Source organism: Drosophila santomea, chromosome X (genome assembly GCF_016746245.2).
Source record: "Drosophila santomea strain STO CAGO 1482 chromosome X, Prin_Dsan_1.1, whole genome shotgun sequence".
Taxonomy (NCBI): domain Eukaryota; kingdom Metazoa; phylum Arthropoda; class Insecta; order Diptera; family Drosophilidae; genus Drosophila; species Drosophila santomea.
Window position 1 is genome coordinate 5,780,594 of NC_053021.2, and position 25,922 is coordinate 5,806,515.

A 25,922-nucleotide genomic window follows, 5' to 3' on the forward strand; every position below is an offset into this window, starting at 1 on the left:
CAAAAGCAATATGAAGCTGCAGGATCTGGTGAAAAAATGACGATGATGGACATGTGTGGGTGAATGAGACCGCGAATGAGAAGGAGAAAGAGAAGGCGAAGTAGAAGTAGAAGTAGAAGGAGAAGGAAGTGAATGGAGCTCGAAAGGAGGACACTGGACATTGCACACACAAACGTCAGTGACCTGGAAGAAATATAAAATAAATCGAAAGCAGATTGCAAAAATCAAAGTCAACAGCAATCAACGCCATCCACAACAACAAGCAGCATTCGCAGCAGCAGGATGCTCAAGACAACGAACGGAAGTGGATGGGGAAGTGAAGAGGAAGTGGCATCGGGAGAATGGCACAGATACTCACTACACACACAAAAACTCACCCACATGCAAGGCCATCATGGCGATGATGATGACGCAGTTAAGCAGATAGAAAGATACAAAAGATAAATAGATACTTTGATAGATAGATGATGGACAGTTGGCCAGAATCAGAATCGGATGATGGTGTTGGTGGAGAAGATATCATATACCCTGGGTCCCAGGGAAATCGATTTCTGTTCGATAAAAGTGTGTAATCGTACCTGTCACGGTTACTTTTTGATGTGAGCAAATAGAATTATTATGCCGAAGCTAGCTGAGATAGCATACTGAAGCGTAATGACCTCAAATGGCTTACCAAGCTCTTGACCTTTAAACCAAAATGCGTTATATCGACTTCCTAATGAAATCGGCTTCTAACTAAATATCCAAAGCCAAAGCTGGCAGTTTGGCTCATCTGGCCTTTGACTCGGTTGCCTGGCGTAATCATAATTGGTTATGATTATGATTTTTTAAGTGGCCGTCGAAAGGAGCCTTGAGAGCTCTGCCTTGAAGGATACCATTTTTTCATTCCCCCACACACCCTCTTTATAAGTCTCTCTTTCTCTCGCACTCTCTGTCTCAGCAGCACCCGTCACTCTGGGTGCACCACTTAACATATATCTATCTCTGTCGGCGCCTTTGGCTCACCATGTTTTCCTGATTAACTCAACTGGCATCTCATCAACGCTCGACGTGGCCAACAAACACGTACATATACAGTGAAGCACAGGCCACAAGCGCACAGCAGCCGAACAGCTGCAGTGGCAACAACAATAACAACGACAGCAGCAGCGGCAACAACAAGAGTTGCTGCAACTACAACTACATCTACTACAACCTACAACAACAAGGACCTAGGAAAACAGGAGCATAGCTTAGCTTTGGGCTGCTGTTGGCATACTTAAAGTTCATAAAAAAGTCAAATTAATTCAAATTGCAATGCACACACATACACCCACATGCACAGCACACACAGGCATCCCCATACACACAGGCATATACACATATACATACAGAGGTACTTAACGCAGTACTCAGCACTCGGCAACGCTTTCAGTTGTTGTTGTCGCTAAACTTATTTCATTAGCTCCTAAATGTATGCAATTTGACATTTTTTAATTTAACTTTCTCTTTCCCACACACAGTTACACCTGTGCAGATTTGTATTTGTATTTATGTATGTATGTATGCATGTGTACGTGTGCTGCAAGGCCAAAAGCAAAACTTGTTGGCTGCCCTAATGGCCAGCAGAGATTATTCACATTGTGCAAGATTACGTATACGCCGCAACTGCCAGCACTGCGTGTACATACGCAATGAAACTAAGGAGATATACCGAAATAGAGTGAACAAATTTTATTTGAAATTCTTTTCAGAACTATTCACAACTTTTACGAGCTATTTGTGATGCTTTAGTTGGATTTATTTGAATTTCAAAAGCGCTGCAATGGTTTTTTCATTCAAAGTCTTTGATGAATGCCGCAAAAAAATGCACAAAGTTTTTATGCTTAAAAATAACGATTTCATTCACAAAATGTTTAAACTTAAACTTAAAATTATAAAAATAAAATAACAGCTTTTCCGTCTATCAAATGGTTTTTGTGCAATTGTATAGTATGTGAAATACGGAAAAATCTATAAGTTTGGATATTTGTAGCTATTTGAGCAGAGTATCTCACAAGCCGTAGTGTGTATTTCTGGCTTTCGCAGAATCTTTAAAATCCACCCTTCAGTGCAGTTCGCTCTTGAGGTGCACGTGCTGCATCGCCCATAAGTATGCTATATAATTTCTTCATTTTTATAGTGCATCTGTCTCGCAGGTCTGCCAGGAGCTCCCCGTTTCGCAAGCGTTTTCCTCGCAAGTTTTCCGCTGACAATGCACATGTATTGTTTTCTCTTAGGAAAAGGGGAGCCTTTCGGATGGGGCACCATCCACTTGAGGACCTCACTCTCAGAGTATCTCAGCTTGATGACGATAAGGATGACGATGACGCACAGCAACCGGAGCTGAAGGACTCTGGGGTAGGCTGGCCGGGATCTGTCATTTCGATTTCTATTTGCACTTTAATTTACATTCTTTGCGCAGATTTGCTCTCACTTTTATTTCATTATATAGGACAGCCAGCCATCTTGGCGAGCTTTTCCGCACTTTTCCTTTTAGTTTCGCTGTTTTTTCTTATTTCGAATTTCGCAATTGCAGTTAAAAACTCCTGCACTTGATTGACAGCCCACTGTGCTGAAAATCGCTTAAAAAAACACAAACAGCCAAAAGGATTTGGGTGAAATTTGGTTGCCAAAACTTAAAGCAAATTTCTTTAGGTATTCTTCCAGAAGAATAATGTATTTGGGACGCGGTTAAGTTTAGTTAGGCAACATCTTCGAAATATTTCTAATGCTATATTCCATGTAATTTGCTGTAATTTTTTAAATACACGAGAACGTAGATACACGAAATAAGAAATAATGAAAAATACTAAATACTAAATAATACTAAGTACTAAATACTAAATAATACTAAGTACTAAATACTAAATAATACTATGTACTAAATACTAAATAATACTAAGTATTAAATACTAAATAATACTGAATACTAAATAATACTAAATACTTAATACTAAATAATACCAAAATATATGTGCCCTTCTCTGCGCTTCTCAAAAGTCCTACGTAAGCAAACATATTTTTCGATGTTTTTTTTTTAAATACTAATTGTGAGTGAGTGGTGCAATGATTTTATGTGGTAGCAGAGGATATCAATAATGTGATTTCGACCTACTGGAGGAAGCTAGTTATTTTCCAGGAGCTACAACCAGCTGTCAGCTCTGACGTGGAGGAAATGGGTGAGTACCTGGTGTCGACCAGACACCCGAGTGTTTACGAGACATCATTGAGTGTTTTTGCCACTCATCCCTTTTTGGGGATGCCTTTTTCTGCCTGTTTGCCTTCTCTGTTCATCGTTTTGAGTGGCGAGTGTGATCGGCACCCGCGACGTAGAGTCCCGCATTGATTCGGGTGCGCTCACACCAGGGTGCTTGCAGACACCCGAATATTTTGAGCGGGTGTGAGTGGCACCCGACACTCAAATCGTTTGAGTGTGATTAGGGTGGCAAAAAATGGCACTCTTGCAGTTCTCTGCTCCAGACCATCCACTCATCTGCCATCCGTCTTCCACCTGTAGAAACTGTCAGCATAGCAGCAGGTAAATGAGGAATGCAAAATAAAGGAAAAGAAGAAGCCAAGTGACAGAAACACGCACACACCCACGCCCAAACACTGGGCTGGTCCTTCGGTTTCAGGGATTGCCATAAACTAGTCAGTTAATCTGGTCATCTTACTCAGTCACACCCCCTTCCACCGTCTCCCGTTGGCCGCCTCGTCCCCATTTAATCTCCATGTGTTTGCAACTACTCTATTAGCCGCATTTTAATTCAGTTACTTAAGTTTAGTGTGAACACAACAATTTCATACTTGACGTGGCGACAGAGATGGAGTATACACTGGCATGTGTGTGTATTTGGGAGATGCAATTTGCGCCAGAAGTAAGTGTATAAAGTTGAGCCATTCTAATACAAGATGAATTAAGAAACAATACAGTATAAGGGGACGCATCTATTCCCGAACATATAAAGTTAAATTATCCTATTGACTGCGTATGGCTAAACATTAAAAATATTAACTAATAACGTGTGCATCTGTGTGCACACATAGCTGAATGCATTCAATGCACTAGCCACATTGGCAGCACTGGTGTCCAAGGAGAGATTTTACACTGCACCAGGAACCTAGTGCTGCAATTTTGAAAATTCCCATTTTATTGTAGTGCCCCGATTGCGTCTCTTGCGTCTCACAGATGTCAGACTTGAACCTGCCGCATTGACCTCACGTTGCTGCCGGAAAAAGGATGTGTCCACCCAAACCGCTGCAGCCGCCTACTGGAGCCACCTGCGGTCAAAGGTAAAAAGTTTTGTGCTCCTCACAGTTTGGCAAAGAGTTCGGGTGGCTTGGATTGCAGTTTGCTCGGGCGGCAAAAACATCTTAAATTAGATACATTTTATCGCTACACATGCCCCGAAAAGAGAAAAGTTTTGAGTGATATTTATTGCATGACACTTGATGCAGCAGCTTAGCCCCAACCCCAACCACTAACCCCCAACCCCTTAACCCTTATCGCCCGCCCTTGCCGCCCCAACACCCCGTTGCCATTGCCGCTTTGCCCTCCATAAGTAACTTGAATCCTTTTTCCGGTTTCGGGTGTATGTGTGGATGACATGTCAACAAGCATTTAATTTGATTCTAAATCTTTTGCTCGGCGAAAAGGACTTTGCCTGAGATTCTCAACGCATTTCGGTTGGTGTGAAGTAGACCGAAGGATAACTTTAATCGCCAACTTAAATTCGAGATAATAGAATGTCCATGGATTTGCAGTTCAGTAAATAAAGTCGGCTTTCGCAGCTGAGAATGTTGATCCCTGGCTTTTTGCTCAAGAGTGCTTTATTTTCAACTCGAGAAACTACGAAACAAATCACACTTGAAGTGGATGAGCTTTAAAGTAAACTTTACAATTATACTTGCCACTCCATTTAAGAGCACACAAATGAGAAGCCATTTAAATCGGAGCAACATTCTCCAGTTATCAGCATACATTATTGCATAACACTAACACTACCACTTCAATCCTACAAATATACAAATCACGACACCCAAACTCGTAACATTAATGCAGTACTTTTGTACCTTGCTGTGTGAATATTTGCTCGACTTCGATTAAAATTTGCCAACACATTGATTTGTTTTTATGCTTGCTGCATTATTCCGCCTATGTTGCTGTCATCTTTAACTTCAGGTACAATAGAACGAGGCAGATAGAGAGAGAGGGAGAGACAAAGACAGAGCATGAGACAGAGATGGCGAAAGAACGGAAAACAGGAAAGGAAACTTTCTGTCGCCATTGTTGGTAAAAGTTTTGCAATCGCCAGTGCCTCATAAACTTTATGCATATGCACTGATGGCCCAGGGAGCGAGGAAGAGGGTGTACACTGTGAGAAATGTCTACTCCTGCATGACGATCCTCTTGAACTCACTAAAAATAAGTTGTAATGCTGCAAATGCCATACATTTCATACCTTTATATAAGTAAAAAACAAAATACATTCAACAAATATTAAAAAATATCACAATATTGATACACTTCATATTTTTGGCTAATTTGCAATCTCTTTCCCAAGTGTAACAACTGGCAAGTGAAGGGAATACCGCATAATATGCGAACTGGGCCTGTCATAAATGAAAGTTATGCCGTCTTTGGCCAAGCAAATGAACGCTCTGAGAATTGTGCGAGCCAGAAAGCGATTCTTTCTCCTTCCGTTGGGTGGTTTTTGGGTGGCTTTATCGGGTGGCTATGTTGGGTGACTCGGTGGTTACACAACCGCAAGTGTACACTGTCGTCGTCTCTAATTATTAATCCTCACACTGGCGCAGGAAAAGCCAAATGAATATTGAAGGACGACGCAACCGCAACAGAATTTATTTATTTTAAGCTAATTTTCTTATTTTACACTTAATTTTCAGCCCAGCACTCAAGGGCTTGCCTAACCGCCTACTTCGCACTTTTCGCCAGTTTCGTAAGACCCGGAAACTCAACAAGGACTTTCCCATTTAGACTAATAATAAAAACTTAATACGGTAATCCACTTATGCCAACAGAACTGCCTCACAGGAAGCAGCCATAGCAAAAGTCGCACAGTGGAACGAGTACCGACGTAAGTAAACCACATTTATAGTAGTAAAATACGTTGTTTACCAAATAGGGTTCTAACAAATGGAACATGAATACTGTACAACGATATTTCTATTTAATAGCTGTTCCCAAAACATAGTTGTTCCATTTTAATTGTCCATGGAAACCGAATCAATGTGCATTTGCTCTCAAGTGCGTGTGTGTTTTGTGTGTGTGTGGTAGCTTTTACCGCAATTTTTCGTCTTTTTTTTTTACATTTTTCGAAGGAAACCAAAGTTTTGCGGCGCGCACATTTTTCGTGTTTCCAACTTAACACTTTTGCTTAGCCCAAACACACACACACACGCACGACATTATTTATATGACTGTGTGTGTGTGAGTCAACAAGCGGCAAAGGCAAACACTTGGCCAAAATAAAAATTATAAATAAAGAAAAAGAAAATCCTCAGAAGGAGAAACGCAAAGGAAAACTATAAAGTGTTTCAAAGCCTGAGAACGTTGACTTTGGCTTAACAGCAGTTCAATTTGGCATGAACCAACTATGCGTGTGAACAGGAGCGAAAGAGACAGACAACGCGGGGTACACTGAAAACGACATCTTTAGATTCTTCAATAGGCTTATCACAAAACCGCGCTAATATTATAAGAAATGATGACCAAAGAAAGCATAGTATGTAGATTCCATACTTTGCTCATATTAGAGCAGATATCTTTTATACTTGTAACAGATTTTTTACTGTGCTCGAAAAGGGGCGAGGAAATGCGTAACGGCATATTTATGGCGACGCTTGAGACGACAGCAACAAAGTTCAGCAGTGGGCCAAAAAACATGTACAAAAAACACACCAAAAATCCAAAGAAATAGCAACAAAAATGAGTTCGCTGCCAGAAAATGTAGTTGGTCTGGGAGTCTCGCAAGGGGAAAATTCGAGGGGGAAAGATAGATAGACTGCCTAAGCTGCCTCTTCACTTAATTGCAATATTCCATCGCACACAGAGCTCAAAACTGCAAACTGAGATAAGCGCATTAAGTGCGGCCATTTTCCCTTCTTCACTTTTTTAGCCACATTTTTTGGGCTGAACGAGATTATGACGGGCTAAATTATCTGTTACCAATAAAAGATATTGTGGCAGTTTATACTCTTTTCAAGGGCTGGAAAATTCAAGACGCTAACCAAATGCGTTGTTACTTATTTATATGTTTTAATCTAATGTGTTTTTTTATAAGTCATTTCAAGGCATTTGCACAGCAAGCTTCTGTGAGTAAAGTAGAATTATCTGAAAGTTATTAAAGAAATGGTAGGTTCTAGTCCAAAGTGGCATACAAAATATGCAATAGTTTTGAATTACGAATAATTTTTTTCCGTGCAGGCGGATGACATTTGATGGAAGTGGCTTTGGGTTTCCTGCTTAGCAATTGATTTGCAAAAAGAAACTCATTACCGATGAAGATGAAACCTGGAAACCACGGAATCAGCAGTCGATAACTGAAGTCGGAGTAAAGAAACAAAAAAAAAGGACAGGACTCCTAAGGGCGATGTGTTAATTTTCTTGGCCGGCACGTCCCTGTCATTGGCACTAGTCCATGTGCAGTTTGCCTGGCCTATTACCCATGCCATGCCTATACCCTCCCACTGCCATTTCCACGCCCACTTCCACTCCGACATCTACGTACACTTCCAATCCCTGGGCTCATTTGTATGCCTGAATGCACCTTCTTTCGGCCCATTCAGCCCCGCTGCTTAGCTCTCTCTCTCGCCCTTCCGCTCCCAGACTGTTTGCTTTTCATTTGCCAACATGCCATCTCCCTCTCGCCAACGTATAGCCATCTCTTTCCTTGGCATTCTCAAGCAAAAGTCAACGACGCATTGGTTTTGAATGCAAATGTCCAGACGAAGGAAAATGGCAAGATGAGAAGCAATTTGCATGGCTTCACTTAATTCTTTTCACCGAATACACTAGCAAAAAAATACATCGTTTTATACAATTAGGAGTGGTAGTATTTTATACTTCATTATATAAACTCAGTTGCAAGCTTTGATAAAAAGTTTAAGATTTTTTGAGCAGTGTACAGCAGACCTATTGTTGTTTTTGTTTGGTGTGTGGCGGCGGCGATAAGGATAAAGCCAGGACTTGAAGTTGGACGGGAAAGTCGGTGCAAGAAAGCCCTTGAAAAGCCCGAAGGAGACACCTTTCGCCGCCTATCGTCTTTCAATTAGTTTAATTAAATTGCAATTTTCTTATCTCGCCCTGCAGCCAACCTGGTCAACTAAGTCCTGTTTATCCGTGCGCCAGTAACGCCTCCACCACTTCCGGTTTTTCCCGCCATTTTCCAATGCCCCAAACCACGCGTTTGTTGTTTTCCATTTTACTGTGGCTTCTTCTGCTTCCCGTTCCCGTTTCCGTTCCCGTTTTCCGTTTTGTTAATTCTTGATGCACTTTAAAACGGCATCAAAGTTCCCTTTTGCCACGGCCCTCCGTACCCTCCACCGTTCTTATCCCGTCGTCCTGGCAACATGGATACTGTAAGATTTGCCTTGGGGTTAACAGCTGAACGTGAAATGAAATACTTTTGCCATAAAGCCAAAATGAAGTGTATTAATTTGTATTTGCAAACACCTATTTAATTAACTTTCATTGTTTAATGTAGTTTTTTGGGTAGTATTCGTTGATGCTAATTGACCAGCAGCTCAGTAGCTTCTGTTTTAGGCAAGATGGCGATTCAAATTAACTTATTTTGGAAGATTTAAGCTTATCAGGTATGGCGATTTTCCTCCAGTCTGGACCGAACTGCTTTCCGTGCTTTTCCATGCCTTGTTTCCCCAATTTGTTCCCCCGTTTTCCACCTCTGAACCGCTGCCCTTTTCCCTTTCGGATTCGCCACGCGCCGCTGGGCTGCTCATTTGGACAGGCGCCAAAGTTATTTTACAAGTCCCCAAACCGAAAGGTATATCCCTATATCCCTAAACCACCCCGAGCTCCCCTATTTATCCACTGGGCGCCGCTTGTGGAAAAAATACACTAAAAAGTAAAGGGGAGAAAAACTGTCTAAAGTGCGACCAAATGACCTTTTTAATTCGTGGCCATGCACTTTTCTCCGCCTGCTGTCTCCCTCTGGTGCCCTTCTGCCCCCCTTTTCTATCACTCACTCTCTCTCCCTCTCTGTTCCCCTTCTTCCGTCTCTTTCATTCGTTTGGCATGTCTGGGGTCTTTTGGGTGTGAAATGAAATTTGCAGCTTTTGGCGCAGAAAGAAAGTTGCAAAGATTTTTTAAGCGTGTCGCGTGTTTCCTTTTTTTTCCAAAGAATTCTCCTTTTTTCTTTGTTCACCTGCATATGTGTGTCGTGTAAATGTGTTAATGCTCTTTCTGCGCTGCACTACGTGATACTTGCCCACTGTCCCCGGTCTTCAGGCAACACAGTTCATTGCAGTGGCCTTTTTCCAACCACGTGTGCTTTTCTAATGATTTCCAAGGCCATAAAAACATATAGTTGATTATTTTTGGTGCAATAAAACAACAGAATTTGACATGCATATACATAAGTCAGTAATTTTGTTTTGGTTTGATTTTGAACCACTTTTAGTTCGTGGTTTACCCACTGTGACAGTGTGTTTCAGAAATTTTTGCGCTCTGTCTGCAAATGAAGTCTGCCCGCGACGTTAGTATGTGTGTTTCAGGTGTATGAGGGTGTTTGGCAGTGTGTGTGTGTGTGTGTGTCTGTTAAAATCAGCTTAAGCATTAGTGCTGGTCCAGCATACTGCAGCACCCAGCCACCTCAACGCCCCCCTCCACTCGACAAGCCCATGTGGCTAAGGTCAAATCCATTTGACTCTCGGAGCAAATTGCAGCGCCATACTTCAGGCGACATCGTTACACCTCACCGACCAGGGCGCACACACACACACACACACCCACACCCACACATGCAAATTAGTGCAAAGGAAATGGCGAAGAAGAAGACAGGATGTGGAAAACTGCCAACGGTGCATTTAACAATTTTAATGGATTTTTTCCCGCTGCCTCGGAAATTGAATCTTTAAACTTGACCCGCAGCAGAAGATTTAATGCACACACACGCACACAAACACAAGCAGTTGCACACTCTGATAATTATGGGCGGTGGGCGTGGCAAGCACCCTTAAAAAATATCTCTGCGAATTCCAGGTGGAAAATTATTCGACTGACGAAAAAGCTGCAGGAATCTGCGAATGCTGCTGGAGAGATGTAAGAAAATAAGACTGAAGTGCAGTGAGAAAAATAGTTAAATGTAATGATCGAGTTCATACTACTTCAAGCTGCGCGTATGCTTGGCGTTGCGTCCATCATTAGACAAGCTTTTTGTTTTATGCCTTAAAAAAACATGTTTATTTTTCAAAAAAAAAAAATAATGTTTTCCTCTAGTGCACCTTTCTATTTGGCCACGTCTTTTTATTGTCAACGGCAAATGAAAATTCCAGCATGATGTTTTCTCCCGCACATCTTACCGTGTTGTTGTTTTTGGGCATGGGCATGGGCATGGGCATGGGCATGGGCATGGGCGCACTAATAAACAAATAAGTGGGCGTGGCAGACGCTCAATTAAGGCTATTAACGTTACTACGACGAGGGGGGAAAGCAAAACATTGGCAGCCATTTGGTTTTATGACTCTCTCTATAAAAATTCCTTAGTTGAAATTTATTTGCACCATTAGACGGGGCATTAAGGCGTTTTCTAGGACCGACCACGCCCCCACCTTCCCCTACCTTCCCGCACCGACGACCTTCACGAGCTTTAGGCATTTCCCCTTGATGATTACGCGTTGCTCTTATGTTTTTATTGGCGGCCTCGTCGGCGTTCTTCTTTTATTTTCCCGCCCCGTTTAGGCAAATTCAATAAGTCAACTTCGTCTGCGTTCCCTTTGAACCAATTTTGGTTTATTTATGAGCGATGCGAGCGAATAAATTAGGCAGAAATCGGTGGCATCGAACTTCCAATATTCCAAGACCAGCGAATTTCCGCTTTAACCCATTCCAGCGGGGGTCATTCGTCAAATTGGTCATAAAAGCACATATTCCGAGTAAAGAAAGCCATAAGGAAATAAAAAAGGTGGATTAGGAAAGTGTTCAATGGAGTTTCCATTGCGTTTGCAAATATAAATTTATCTATGTATCTGCTCTTGTATAGGTTATGATATGCATTTGCAGGGTATCTATTAGTCGAAAAATGGCCTTTAGTTTTCCCTTTTAGTTATGTTATTGTGAGACAAACACACAAGCGCTGGGTGGGTAGGAGGAAGCAAAAAAAAAGAGGACGGGATGTCTGAAATGTCTCCTTGTTCCTGCCACAAAAAACACTCAAAGGCTGAAAAGCTTTTCGCTCACAAGTGGCAACCGGAAGTGTTGTGCGGCTCAAGAGCCTACTCAGCACGCACACACACATGTCCTGGCACACACACACATACACACACACACACAGGCAGGACGAAGACGGAGAACGCGGATATGTCGAGACATGTTGAAAGGTGGAAATTGAGGCGATTTACCGTTTGCCACATAGGCTTCATCGCAGGTTTAATGCACTTTCAACTTTCTACTTTCTACGTTTTACTTTCCCAACACCCACTTTGCATTGTATCACATTTAGTTGGTTTACGGCTCAGCGAAACTGGTTGGCTTTATAAAAATTTTTTTATAATATCTTAAATATTCACATTTTTAATTACAATCAACTCGGTTCCGCAGTTCAAAGAGGACATATAAACGTATATGCTAATTTAATTTATTATGCCAAATTTCCTTCGATCCCCGAAACGTATTTCTCTTAATTAATCCTAATAAAGCGTCGGCCAACAAAAAGTGGCGACTCCCCAGTCGCAGTCGTAGCCGCAGCCGCAGGAAAAGGGAGGCAAATATTTATGAAAATTACTTCGACAAAGTCGTCGCACAAATAAATAAAACGGCCAAAGGAAGAGGAGAGCGAGAGGGGAGGCTAACTAATCACAATAATCACGCTGAAATAAAATTAATAAAAATGCGTGGCCCGTTGGCACGGCAAGGAGCATTTAAGAACATAAATAAAAATTAGCAAAACCAACAACGAGGCAGCAAAAGGCAAACAGCAAGGACTCGGACTTGGCCCTGTGTGGCCGGCAATAAAAGCCACAAATATAAAGAAATTACACGGCCAGGAAGGAGTCGAGCCGAGCCGAGTTGAGCTGAGCGGAAAAGTTAACGCAGTCGGCGAATAAACGAAAAACTAATAAAATCCTTTGACCAACGTCCCTCGCAACAGCAGGGCAGAATGGATTTCCTATGGCCTAGGATTCCTTAAGAGTCCTTTGCGACTTTGTGGCCGACGTGGTAGGAAAAAAAATATCAGGTGACATCCTGTCCTGGCCACTTGTTCTAATTGCAGCCAACGAAACTTCCGATCGTTAAAATACTTGGCTTTTACTGCAAGCCCACACAAAGGGATTCCACAGCAATATGACTACAAATTGCTATATTTTTTATAGGCGAGATTGCAACCACTATTAAAATAATTTAAACAACTTGCAAAGAATTTCTAGCCACAAGCATTTTATAACTATTTAATAACTGGGAATGCTAAGTTTGCCAGATTACACTGTTAACGATTTGCATCAGCAAGGTGGAAATTCAAATCAGCTGTGTGATTTACTAGTGCCGTTTATCCATTGATTATTTTGAACTTTTGACATAAATTGCATTTAATTTATGCACGCAACATTTTCGATTTCTAGCCAAATTACGTACGGCCATTATAGCAGTAACAATTGCAGAAATTTAAATAATATACCATTCGTACATATGTACACGTGTACTCAGAGATCTCAATAGGTGTGTATTTTTTGGCACAAACAATTGGCATGCAATGCAGTGCCAACGAAATGTCCGCATTAATTAATCGCAGAAGGACAACTCAACCTGATTAGTGGCCCGAAAATATAATTGTGGGCCTGGGAAAACGTGTTTTACCGCCCCAACCCAACCCAACCCAACCCGAACCGATGCCAATTTCCCGCCCAATTAGAAGACGAAGTGCATGGAGAAATTTAATTAACATTTTCAAATGTTTTGCATGCCCGCACATGTTCTGCCGTAAAAAGTTTCGCCAACCTGAACTCGACACTCCCGCACTTAACCCATACCCGGCCCGAGCAATTTGTCCGGAAACTGTCGTTGGGGGCCTTAACCCCCTCCTGCCCATCTGCCCACCTGCCCACCGGGGGCCCTGATTACTTTGACTCTGTTCTTGTCTCGTGTAACAAAATTTCAATGGAAAATAGTTTTTATGACACATCAACTGATCCCATGGCCCTGCTGTCCTCACACCCGTGCTGCAATTAATGGAACTACCACCAACTTCCTACCAAAATGAAGTCATATGCTATTTTGAAGTGGGCATAGTTTAATGTTTAGAATGTGGATAGCAATAACTTCAAAATACTATTTATTAATGTTATTATTGGTTAAACTTAATTTTATTTGAAAATTTTCAACATCAAGTTCTGTTAATTTTATTATAAACAAAAGCCTTGAACAACTAAATGGTAACACTATTCTGCTGAACGCAACTGTACGCAAAAGGTACGTGTTTAGAACGCCCCAAAGCTTTTCCTATGTTTTTTGTGCGGTGAGAGTGAAAAGTTGAATTGCAAATGCAGAAATGAAAATTAAATACAAAATGCTAAGTACTTTCATCATTGGATGTGAGCACCTGACTTTTGGCAAATGGAATTTGCAAATTAGCCAAAAACATTTCATCTGCTCGAAGTCCGTCTGCAAATAATCAGGTTATTACAACATTTGCTGTCATATTTAGGCAATATTTACGCAATCAAAGTTTGACCAATATTTACAATTCTTACCTTAAATTAAGCGAATGATGTATTTTCTTGCATTTGTATTTAAAGCCCTTTTAGCTCCTGAGAATAAACCATTTTAGCTGTGCCACCATTTTTGACTAAGTTATGGAGAAAACCCCGTATGGAAATATCTGATTTTTATTTTTGTGGTTTTCAGTTAAAAATAATCAGTATTTCTTCGATAGCATTAAAAAGAATTGTCCAAAACTAGTTTGTCATACCTCTCTGAATTCGTAGCAAAATTCCCTATCGATCCATGTACATTTGATGATGGTCCTTATTGAAAATGCAAAAATTGAAAAAATTTGTTTTTTCAAAATCCATTTGTTAGAGAGCATTACCCTCTTTATGATTGTCCAGTGAGCTGCGTAAATCTGAGACGATTCCTAAAGGAGGACAGAACCGAAACGATAGGGATGGTCCTGTGTAACTTGTTTCGCCCTGGACCCAGATAAAATTAGATATACGCAAAATGGCCTTTTTTGGGGAGAAATTTCAGTGAGTCTTTCACTTTTTGAGCCCACTGGGTCTCACATTCTTTGGTTGGGCGTCAGATATATTAAATTCCATTTTACCGTCACCGCGTTGGGCCTTTTAAGCTGTTTAAAAATGTATATCCATTGGGGAATTATTATGTTGGCCATATTCCCTAAAACTAGAACCCAAGATGTGTCGGTTCTTAGTTACTACTCCCACTCACTACTCCTAAGCCATGCAAAAATATCCAGCTTTTAAATCACAAGCATTCGTTACGAAGCATTCGTGTTTATTGTATTTCTCCGCCATAATCTGGTTGTCATTCCATCTTGTTCGGCTCCTGCCGAATCGAATCGCATAGCTAAAACACTCCCCATTTTGTTGTGCTTGTCATTTGGGCTTTTATTATTATTACCGAGAATCGAGCACCGAAAAACCTCCAGCCGAAAAACACTGGCCCGCAAACAACAAAGGCTCGTATAATGGAATTTATTTTATGGCCAACAGGTAAGAAGGAAATGTTCCTTGTCCCTTTGGCGGCCTGCTAATTTCGGCCAGCTTTTACTATTTCGCAGCAATGGCGTTGGGGGATGGTGAAAAAAGGAAAGGCCGAGGAGGAACCGACGGAGTCCATATGTTCCAAAGCAATATTTTTTAATGCCCCGCCCGAAGGCGCTGGGAACACCAGAGGACACCCAAAGACAATTAAAATTTATTCAACGTTCTGCGGGGGAAGAACGTCCAAAAAAGAAGGGAAAGTATAAACATAAATATGTAATAAGCGAGGCTTTCCAACCAAAATCGGGGCGGAGGACAGCTGTCGGCATTATGCGACTTACATTAGCGTGTTAATGCAATTAAAAAGTCGGCCCAAGGCGACAGGATACCCGAATAAGAAATAATAGGTTGCCAGGACAATGAATCTTTGGACGAGAGAAAAAAAAATAAATTAAAAATGCTTTCAATTTCGCAGCATCCTCAAAAAGGAACCCAGTCTCGCTCTGTTTTGGCATTAAACTTCAAGAGTGCAATTGGATTTAAATTAAATTCCTTCTTGGATAAACGTGCTTCACTATATCTGGAGCTCCATTTGACGTGTTGTGGCAAAATACTGGGGGTCAACCAGCTGCATATTCATGTCTCTTATTCGCCAGACTGACAAAAACTAACTCGCATTTGCAATTCAATCAATAAGCTTACCAGTACTGAGTAATTATTTAAATATACTATACTTCATAAACCAAATAGCAATGCTCCCCGTTTGTTTCAAATAGTGCAGCGCTCTTCGCGTTCGCATGGGGCAAATGTGATGAGAGTCCGAGACCTGTGAACCGCCATCCCCTTGACCCTGTCATTTATTTAAAGCTGCTCTGGGGTCACCAAACCGCCTGAGCCCCGTGCTCCCCCGTGATCCCCATTGCAAAAAGGAGACCATTGGCCCAGCTCACTCATAAATCATTTTCGTGCCGCGCACTGCCGCAGAATGACACACGACTGCCGCCCAGTTCTGTCCACCCCCTCTGGCCCAGCACACAGCACTCCCCGCCAACTGAATCCCGCCCCCCGCCGCAGGTGGCATATGATCCCGCCCCCCTCCTTCCCGCTGCCTTCATATATATAGCCAAGAACTTTGTTTGCTCTCATTGTTGGGCTTGTTTGCAGTTCTCGGGGTCACAAATTGTTTTCGAGCTTGCCGGGGTTCCAACAAATTGGAAAGTGTTCCACAAGAAGCACGTGCCACGCCCCCCTTCGGGCCCAAAGCCCCTCGACTGTCCGCGGCCATTTAATAATAAGTAATAATAAAGAAGGGCCCTGGACAAAAAGGGAGAAATTCGCCAGGAACAGGACAAAACTTTCTCGGCGACGCGTTTTCATTATTTGAATAAAAATTCAAATTAAATAAGATTAATTTCAGTGTGGGACGACAGAAGGCAGAGAGCTCTTTACATAATTCCACTCAACGCCACTTAAAGATGACTAATGACAGATTGTCCAGTCATCGTGGGGTCTGTACTGAGAAAAGCGGCCCAAGAAAGTGTAATTCAAAGTGCGGATAACTATTAAAGAATGCATATTAAATAATAACAATAATGGTTACTATTACAAGCATTTCATGTGAAACAGTTGCACATCAATTCAATGGTTCTTGGTAATTTTTCTGACTCATTTACATATTGCAGACAATTTTTTTTTTTTTTTTGCAGTGCAGTGTGATGGGTGGGTGTTTGAGAATAGGGTATTGTCAGCACCCACAGATATGTCACATTTGTCTAGCCAACAAATACTTTATCAAAGTTCCGCAGGAAAACACTTGAGGCTCCTGCGGTGATTTTTCTAAGCTGTCAACTGCAACTGGTCCCAGGAACTGGACATGGCCAGGATATCATCATCAGCAGCAGCAGCAACAGCAACAGCAACAGCAACAGCAACAGCAACAGCAGCAGCAGCAGCAGCCAACCAGCAGAGATACTAATTGTCATCCATAAGCCTCAGGCGCTCGAAATTCGTGGCCAGAAATTCGGTAGGAAAATCAAGAAAAAAGTGCAAAATTCGGTCGCTCAACAAAGCTATATAACCACATTAATTTTTTACTTTAACGTAAAAATATAACAATATAATGTTAATGAATATTTAGCTTTAGTCTAAAGCAGCAAAATATTTTAACACATTACTATGAAAATTAAGCAAAGACACATGTTACCATTGGCGGAATGAAGAATGGAAAATTTTTGGATATATAAGGCGGCAGGCAACGGGGAAAAATACTGTAAAAATGTGTGCACATATGACCGAAATAGATTTGCCGTAACATATGCAATAGACGTAGACCCCCTGTGATTGATTGCAAAAACCCCCTCGAGTGAGGAAATGCGAAATATATTGCCAAAAATCCAATTGTCAACGCATTTCAATGGCATAGACGATGGGGGTTTTCCACTAAAATGCAAAGCAATTAGCAGTCAGCGGGTGAAAGCACAGGAAACGGAAGACAAAATCCCCGTTTTGAGTTGAGCAAAAACTGTTTTTTTTTCTGCTTTTTTTTTTAAAAAAAACTTCGTTTCCTTGGGTGGCGCCACCTGGCGGATAGCCCCTGCAGCCCTGGAGCAGCTAATGAACAACAAACTTAAGGATTTTCCGGGTGGAAAAACGTAACGAGAAATGGCAACAAAATATCGTCAATAAGCCAAAAGAAATTACAGAAATTGCAAAAATTAAATGAAATGCAATTAACTAGCTAAATGAGCGAAGCCCTTGAGGAAGGGAAATGCTAAAAAGTTGGTCGAGAAAATGAAAAAGTCCGCGAGATGAAAAGGCGGGAGGGTTTTCCGCCAAGGGAAACGAATCCGATTTGTAAACTTAGAATCACGAATCACGCTTCTGTTCGGTAATTAGCAAATGCAAAATTACAAGGTGCACTTTAAAAAATGTTAGTCTACTAGCCAAATATACATTAAAAAAATATTGATTAGAGAGTAAATTATCTTTTTGTGTGTCCTGCAGTATATTAATGACTTAAATTTTGAAACATTTAGATATAATAGCAATATTTTGATTGCTTAAAGTATATTTTGCTTGAGCGCTGTATGGTATGTGGCATAGGGAATGGCAGGTGGCAGAAGGCAGGAGGGTGATGGGGGGTCTTACCCCCACAGGACTATCCTTCGAGTGGATGGCATTGCCGGCGGCTCATCCTTGATTCCTTGGCCATGCAAATGAGTTGGATTTATGCATCCCAGTTGCCCCACCTTGGAGCTCCATCTTGCTGCTCCTTCCGGGAATTTTCGATGCACATCGATTGATTTCGCATCAACGCAAAATGCGAAACGGATTATTAAACTTGCCACTGGCCAGGTGTGTACCGGAGTAGCAGAGCCACTAGGCAAGCCACTGGGAAAAGCGGTCGGAGACAGCGGGAAAACGGCAGGGAAAGAAGTGGAAGACAATTTTGCAGCTGCTGCAATTTTCGATAAATTCTTTGCTCAAAAGATGCGCCGGGTAAATGGGAAAGGGCGGCGGAATGGAGTGGAGTGGAATGGGGTGGAATTGGACGGCATGGGATGCAGCAGATATTTCATTCATTTCCATAATTTTAATAAAATTGAAGAAAAATATTCAAGGCAGTTCCGCAGAAGCAGCGACAGCGGCGGACGACGGCGAAATGAAAAGCGGAAAATGTGAAAACGCAAAATATGCGGCTATGTAATAGCGGCCACGTCACACGCACAGTGCCACTAGTAGAAATCATCGATAAGTTAAGTAATATAGACAAAAATCAAAATTGCGTATTTCCAATATTTACAATAAATACATTTAACAGTTTTTCATATCAAAACCATTATTTTACGTTTTACGAGTATGTTATTTTCTATTCTCGATTCACTGTGCTTGATTGCTGCTGCTGGCATTTTCATCGTCTTCATTCCAATTCGGTTTCCGCAAGTTTATTTTCCTTTTGTACCTGCCCCGTAAGGTTTTGTTTTTTTTTGTTTTTTTTTCTACTTCTATGCTATACGTGTGCTGCTATTTACCCCTTGCAGATGACGCCCCTGGTCCTGTTCATGTCCCCGATCCATATATATTATCCCATGAGGAGCGATGTGGGACCATGTCAAGCAAATGACATAATTCAGTTGCTGGCAAAGTTTTTGACTGATGCCATGACAAGCGACCCCCTCCTTTCCTCTCCTTTCGCCCCGCACACCAACCTCCATGATTTCTTGGCCGAAAGTTCAACGTTGGATTCTGATGCTCGCTGATTGCCGACCATCTTGCCGAACCACTCATTCTCATTCATTTTTATAAGCACTGAGAGAAAAACCTACATTTCAAGGTGGTGGCAACTTATTTGCTATGAATCCTAGATTACTAAACACCTCAACCATAGTACATGAAGGCAAAACACGAATTTAGTTAGCACTAAATTAAGAATAGCTGAGACACAGAGTTTTGGAAACGGGCATTTTGCAAGTGCATTTATTTTTGAAAGAAGAACAAGCCCAAGTAACAGGAGCCAAAGGATATGTCACCAGGTGGAAGTGCGCATTTAATCCAACCAAAAGTCCTAACATCAACATCCAAACTGTTTCAGAACACAGAGCAAAAAGAGTCAAGTCAAGGACTCAAAGTCGAGGGGTTAATACCAAACATGTGCCGCCTCTAAACAATGGAAATGACTTTCGCCGACAGGGAAACTGGTGAAAAAAAAATGAAAAAAAAAACAAAAAAACAAATGCAAGGGCAAATTAAAATGTTCAAAAGTTTTCAGGACATTTCAGGCCGGGGTGAGCTATTTGCCCTTTTCTTCATGGCAAATTTACAAGGTTCCCCGTAAAGCCACTTGAAAGCATCTCTCGCTCATAACTCATGATGTTTTGGGCCCCTCCTTGGCCCTAAATCTTTTTTATTTTTCTCCCTTTTTGCATTGGGCTTTTAATTACGCCCAAGCCCCTGCAACATCAGAATGGCCCGAAATTAATTTAGCCAAATCATGGGGAATCAACAGGAGTAGGCCCCAAAAACAACAACAAAAACAACAACAACAAAAAAACACAAAAAAGTGAAACAAAAAGGGCATGTGCGTGACGAAAGGGGAAGGAGTAAAGGGGAAGAGCCGAATAATAGAATAGAATGGAATGGACTGCAGTGGAGTGGGAGAGGCACATGCAAACACAAGGGTTTAGCAGCTCCAGCCTCCACATGTGTGGGCGTGTCCCGGCCCCTTTTTTTATATTTATGGATACTACGTGTTGTAGTGGGCGTGTTATGGCCATCCCACCTTCTATTTCGTTGCCGTTTTTAGGGCCAGAGCGACAACATAAAACAGTCGTAAAATTTATTAAGTGACATTTTTGTGTATGTAAAATAAAGTAGCCGGAAAAAACATGCATAATCATAAAGCAAACCAACAGAAAAATGTAATAATAAAACGACATAAACAGGGGAAAAACATTTGCTGGACAAACGTAATTACGCAATGAAAAAATTACAAAAAAAAAAAACAAAAAGAAAATGCACACACTCACAATCCAAGAAGCTTGTGGAAAATACTACCCACCGAATTTCCCTCAGAATTTTTGCAATCAATTAAATATTAATTAATTGCCTTGTTGTCTTCGCTTCTTTTTAGCCAAGTTCACTTGCTAATTTTACATTTCCTAATTGCTCATCAGTCGTTGGTTGTTAACCACGCCCCCTATCCCGCACCTCCCCCTGGAAAACGCCTCCTTTTCGCGGACTCTCGCTCATTTAGCTGGTTAATTGCATTTCATTTAATTTCCGTAATTTCTTTTGCCCTATTGACGATATTTTGTTGCCATTTCTCGTTTCTCGTCGTTCCTCGTTACGTTGCTCCAAGTTTGTTGTTCATTAGCGTGCCAAAGTTGTTCCCAAATCTGCGGGGACCGGCCGCTAGGTGGCGCCACACCTTGGACAAAAACTGTTCAAAGGGGTCGAATTGCTGGCCACCTAGCCATCTCAATCTCCTTGCTTTTTCACTGCTTTCACTGCTAATTGCACAGCATTTTAGTGTCCCCAATTTCACTCCCTGCTCCTACATTGTATCATTTAATTTTAAACATTTAATTTCTCGAATTTATAGCGGCTGTAAAAGTGTAAGTTCCAAAGCGCATTTTACACGATACCCTTGAACTTATGCATTTCTTAAAATGTTTAAAATGCTAGCAAAACTTTTTATTAAAGCGTATGTGGGTAGCCAAAAAAACTTCCAAATTTACAAAATAAATTGACATTTGCGTTTATATTTTTCATGAACTTCGAAGGATAACTTTTAAACACATTTTAATGATGGGGTTTTCCATATTGAAGTCCAATAATTTGCCGATCAATTATTACTATAATTATTTATGATAACAAGCCATTAAAAGTTGTGCCAATTGTCAATATCTTCGCTGAATAAATGTTTAACAAGTAAAAGTTGTCAATTAATTTGGTTTAGATTTTGCTAATACCAGTGCCAGTGCCGCTGTCCTCCGGTTCCTCCTCCTCTGCTACGGTTTCTAGTTTGGGGCGGTAGGTGAGACCCCTGGGCGGATTTTTAGGCAGTGGCATGATCGGTGGTTGCGGCACGAACGGGAGGGGATGCTTCAATCGCCAGGGATAAACGGCGCCATGTCGCTCCATGATGCCGCTTTTCTGCGGGGGCCTCAGGGCGAAGGAGAAGGTCCTTTGGATAAGGGATAATGGCTTGGCCTCGGACTGCAGGGCGTTGTACAGCTCGACCTTCTTGCGCGTCACCATGTGGGTGGTGGGTGGACTGAGGGCCTGGTTAACGCAGTTATCGCGCCACAATTCGAATTCATCCTGGGTAAAGGCCAAATTGGATACATCGTTGATCTCGTGCTGCATCACCAGGTCCTCGTAGCGCAGCCTCAGCGCTACATTCGTGGGTATTTGTTCCACCTTGTAGCCAAAGTCCAGTTCGCAGATGCCCAGCACCTCGGCGATCCGATGATCGGGCAACTCCTCCTGGCCATTGACGTTCACCCGGACAAAGCACCCAGTGACGGCCTGCTCAAAAGCGGGACGGATCAGGAGCAGGCCAATACGGTGGCGACTCAAACGTAGCTGCTCCAATTGATCGCGACTGGTCACCGGAAGATCTGGAGTGGGCGGCTTCTCGTAGCCCTCCGCCCATGCCTCGTTCTCGTCGTCGATTCGCAGAGGCGAGGATCGAAGATTCCTCAGTTCGCGGACTATTTCCGCTGCCGGACGGCGAACGTGTCGCGATCGATGACCAGACATTTAAATGGGATTCTGAGCTTCGCCGAAAAATTTTCCTAACATTCAAGCAATTTTTCTGTGGCTTTCGGGTTTTGCTGATACAAAATATAATAATGCCAACTGGTTCGGTCAGACAGTAAAACTGAATAAATTTGACCTTTTGAAGTTTTGTTATTCAAGTGAAATGTAGCAAGCACATTTCCAAAACTAACTGTGAAATATTTTGCAGGGCATTCTGTTCGTCTTTTTTTTCTAGCTTATCCATTTGAATGCATTTAACGACCCGCCTTCGCTTTATGCCCTCCATAAATGCCAGGGGCCAAACTATTAAATTTATATTAATTTCGTAGTTTTTCCTTGGCTAGCATTTCGCTTGGCACCCGCTGCTTAAGCCCCTCTCGCCCCCCTTCCCGATTATATATACCTGCTGGGGTTAAAAAGAGCCAGGAGTGAGTTGGATCTTTTCCCATTTGGCAAAAGATTTATTATACAATTGCTTTAATTACAGTTGCAGCTAATTGTATGCGGACCTCCCGGGCAGATGCTACTTTTGGTGCTGGCACAGAGCCCATTCAGTGGGTGGATGGCTGATACTAGGTAGTGGATAGTGGATAGTGGGTAGCGGGTAGTGAATAGTGGGTGGTGAGTTAATGGAAGGATGGTGGTTGCCTGATGGAAGGGTAATGCAAAATCTTTGCATGCTTTGTATGTGAGTCTGCATAAATAACTTGGCTGTATGTGTGGCACATCGAATATGCTGCTCACGCACAAATTCTCCTCGCTCTGCTTGTCGTCCTTGCGACCCGCTTTCACCCCCATTTCACCCACCTACACCACCTCCCCCCACCTCATTTTGGAGTCCCCCTTAGCCAGTTCCTTTCGATCCGCCGCCCCATCCTTCAGCATGCGCATACACTTAAGGGCAAACTCGTTTATGCAAGCTCAGTCATCATCATTATCATCATCATCATCGGCATCGGCATCCACAGCCATATCCTTGTCCACCGCCACATCAGCATCGCTATTCAGGCCATCTCCTCATCCCATTCTCAAGTATCCAACACCTCTTCGATGAGCTGACCAACAGGAATTTCCTTCGATTTCAATGATGGTTTCTTTTTTGGCCATAAAGCGAAAGTAACACTGCCAAAAATTGGTAATGCGATCCATTTGATCGAGAGTATACAATTTATAATTTATAATAATTACATAATAATACAAATATCATTCTTGAGCAGATGAAAATATTTGCAGGTAATGAATATATGCAGTGTTACTTTCGCTTTATGGCCAAAAAAGAAACCATCATTGAAATTTATGGAGCTAGCGTAAAGGGGCAATTCCTTGGGCAAACTTTTTGAAACAAATCATATGGCGTTGAAGTTATTAAAACGGCATAAAACTGAACATCATGCAAATAATTTCAACTGAGTGGCTATGAGTGTGAAAAATCCTAGAAAATTCTAGATGCCATGAGACCCATCCATCACGGGGGCATCAGCTGGTGAGGACCCAACATCAAGTCTACGGGGCTCAAGAACTTTTCTTCGAACACCTTTAGGCCGGGGGCGCAGTACAGTCACCGCCATGGAGGCCAGTTGGCCACTCCTTGACGTTGACAGGCTGTGCAGAAAGTTTGCAGCCCATGAGTAGTGTCATGGGTAGTACGTACATACCGTGGGTAAAAGGCGAAGGAGGTGCTCCGGTGGCCGGAACCCTCGTCCAGCTGGCTGACATGCCAAGCCCTTAACCCTTTGCAGTGCTGCCAGCAGTGCTCCAGCAGTGCTCTGCGGTAATTTAACTGGCTGGTCTGCTCCTTAAATCCTAATGAAATGTAAGGAAATATACATATAAGGAAGCACAGATAACTATTAGGCACCACCTTATTATTCCTGCTAATTAGTGCTCACGGTTCCAACAATAGCTTAAATCTATCTTGATATTTGCTAGATACTATATATTTCAGCTGGACTTTATTCAAGGTGGTGGAATGCAAACGCACTACGAAATTCAGGCGCTAAAGTGCTGGCGAATTACCGGGCCATAAATGGCGGAGGACACAGCCTGGCTGCGAACGAATCTAGGATACGGATACCCGTGTCAAAAAAATGAAAGGAAAGACGCAGGGAAAGTGGGCGGGAAATGTGACTAGGCCACGGGCAGTTGCCAGTTGCCAGTTACCAGTTACCAGTTACCAGTTACCAGTTACCAGTTACCAGTTACCAGTTGCGAGGTGCCAGTTGGCAGCGAGGCAAGGAAAATTGTTTGTTGCACAGAAACAAAGCGCTTCTGCTTTTCATGTAAAATGACAGAAACAAGTGTTAATGGTTTTGGGCTTAGCGGGAATGAATGGGAAGGGAAGTGAAGGACGACGGACGCAGAATGGACATCTGGAAAATATGCAGGCCAAGCTGATTAGATATTAGATATTAGATAGATAGAGGTGTGATGGGAGGCGGATGGGAGCTACAGTCACGTTTTGTAAAAAACGAATACATTTCATATTTATAGGCTTTAAATACTTTGCAGCCATGAATTTGTTTTAAAAAATCGCTTGTTTATTACAGTCAAAAGAAAAATGATTGGGCCTTTTGCATTTGAAATTGAAATCGCAGCAAGGTATTTATTGTTTGTATCCTTTTGCCTTGCATTTTTTATTGTGCTAATTTGTGGTCTTCCTTTATGACAATCAACTCTGGTTGCGTGTAAGTCTTACTTCCGCAACTCACTTTTTTGTGAGCTTTTCTCCGTTCCGTCTTCTTGTTTTTCCGAATCTCGACTTTTTTCCAGTTCTTCCCCCGCTTCTTTCTCACGGCCCACAATTTCCCAGTCTGGGCCAATTTTAGTGTGAAGCCACCGCAGTCTGCCCCGCAAAACCCGAAAACCCAACCACTAGACCCTGGCTCCAACTTCTCAGCCCCTTGTTTCTACCTTTTTTCCACTCCGCCTCTGTCTCTGTCCCTGTCTGTGACGTGAGCTCTTTTTTTTTTGTTTTTCCTTTTTTTTTCAGTAAATTTTTTTTTGTGCTGTGCAGTTGCAGCTTTTTGCATTTTACCTCCAGGAATTTTTCGTTCCGTATGCATATGCAAATGCCTCGGCCTACATGTGTCGGTGTCTGTTACCCCATAAAACCCCTGCTGCACTCACTGTCCTTTTTCCACCACCCCCCGCCCCCTGTCTAGCATATGGGAAACTTTAGCCAGAATGTTGGCTACTGCAGTTTTTTTCCACTTCCACTCATTTCTTGCTGATTCCGAACACCCCCCAGTTTGCCACGCCCCCTTTTCCTACGGTGCAGAATTACAATAATGAAAATGTATTTGCAAAACTCGCCTAATTAGTTGAATATGAGCCATGTTGGGTATTCAAATATGCACAGGCAAGATGTCAGACAGGGACAGCATGCGGGAGTGAGTGGAAAGGAGAGACTGTATGACACAGATAGCAAACACGAACTGTAAAAACGATAAAAAAAATAGTTCTTCAAGTGCACTGGCATTGTTTGGCAGGCAACAAGAAGCCATTTATTGCAGTGCCTCCATTTAACCAACCAATTTTCCATCTTCTAGATTTTCCCTAAATAAAGTGGTTTTGGCTTTGGGATGCAGCGTTAAACAAATCATTTCTAATAACACCTCTTGGTATTTAAAGTGAAAGTAAACCCCTGCCTTAAAATTATAAAATACCAAATTAAACATCCGAAAGAAATCCGAGAAAATTTGAGTAGGGCACATAAACCTTTT

At 42.1% G+C, this 25,922-nt stretch overlaps 2 protein-coding genes and 1 long non-coding RNA gene across 4 annotated transcripts in view; 1 reads left to right on the top strand and 2 right to left on the bottom strand.

The window, feature by feature from the left end:
* LOC120456553 overlaps window positions 1-25,922 on the bottom strand; it is a 163,472-nt gene that overhangs the window by 70,585 nt on the left and 66,965 nt on the right. The gene's annotated exons all lie outside the window — the stretch shown is intronic.
* LOC120456532 (protein white) overlaps window positions 6,087-25,922 on the top strand; it is a 35,858-nt gene continuing 16,022 nt past the window's right edge. Inside the window, exon 1 of the mRNA XM_039643408.2 lies at window positions 6,087-6,119. The gene's annotated coding sequence lies outside the window, so the exon portion shown is untranslated. The remainder of the gene's footprint in view (window positions 6,120-25,922) is intronic.
* On the bottom strand, window positions 21,285-22,371 carry LOC120456541 (RNA polymerase-associated protein Rtf1). Its single transcript, XM_039643420.2, has 2 exons — window positions 21,408-22,371; window positions 21,285-21,347 (listed from the first exon to the last, which is right to left on the bottom strand). Exons 1-2 carry the CDS (start codon window positions 22,198-22,200, stop codon window positions 21,301-21,303), a joined length of 840 nt encoding a protein of 279 aa, XP_039499354.1. The 5' UTR covers window positions 22,201-22,371; the 3' UTR covers window positions 21,285-21,300.

Coding starts and splice junctions, on each gene's coding strand:
- LOC120456541 (XM_039643420.2), bottom strand. CDS start 22,200: ATGTCTGGTCATCGATCGCGACACGTTCGCCGTCCGGCAGCGGAAATA. Junction 21,348..21,407: donor GGACAGCGGCACTGGCACTG/GTATTAGCAAAA, acceptor ACATTTATTCAG/CGAAGATATTGACAATTGGC.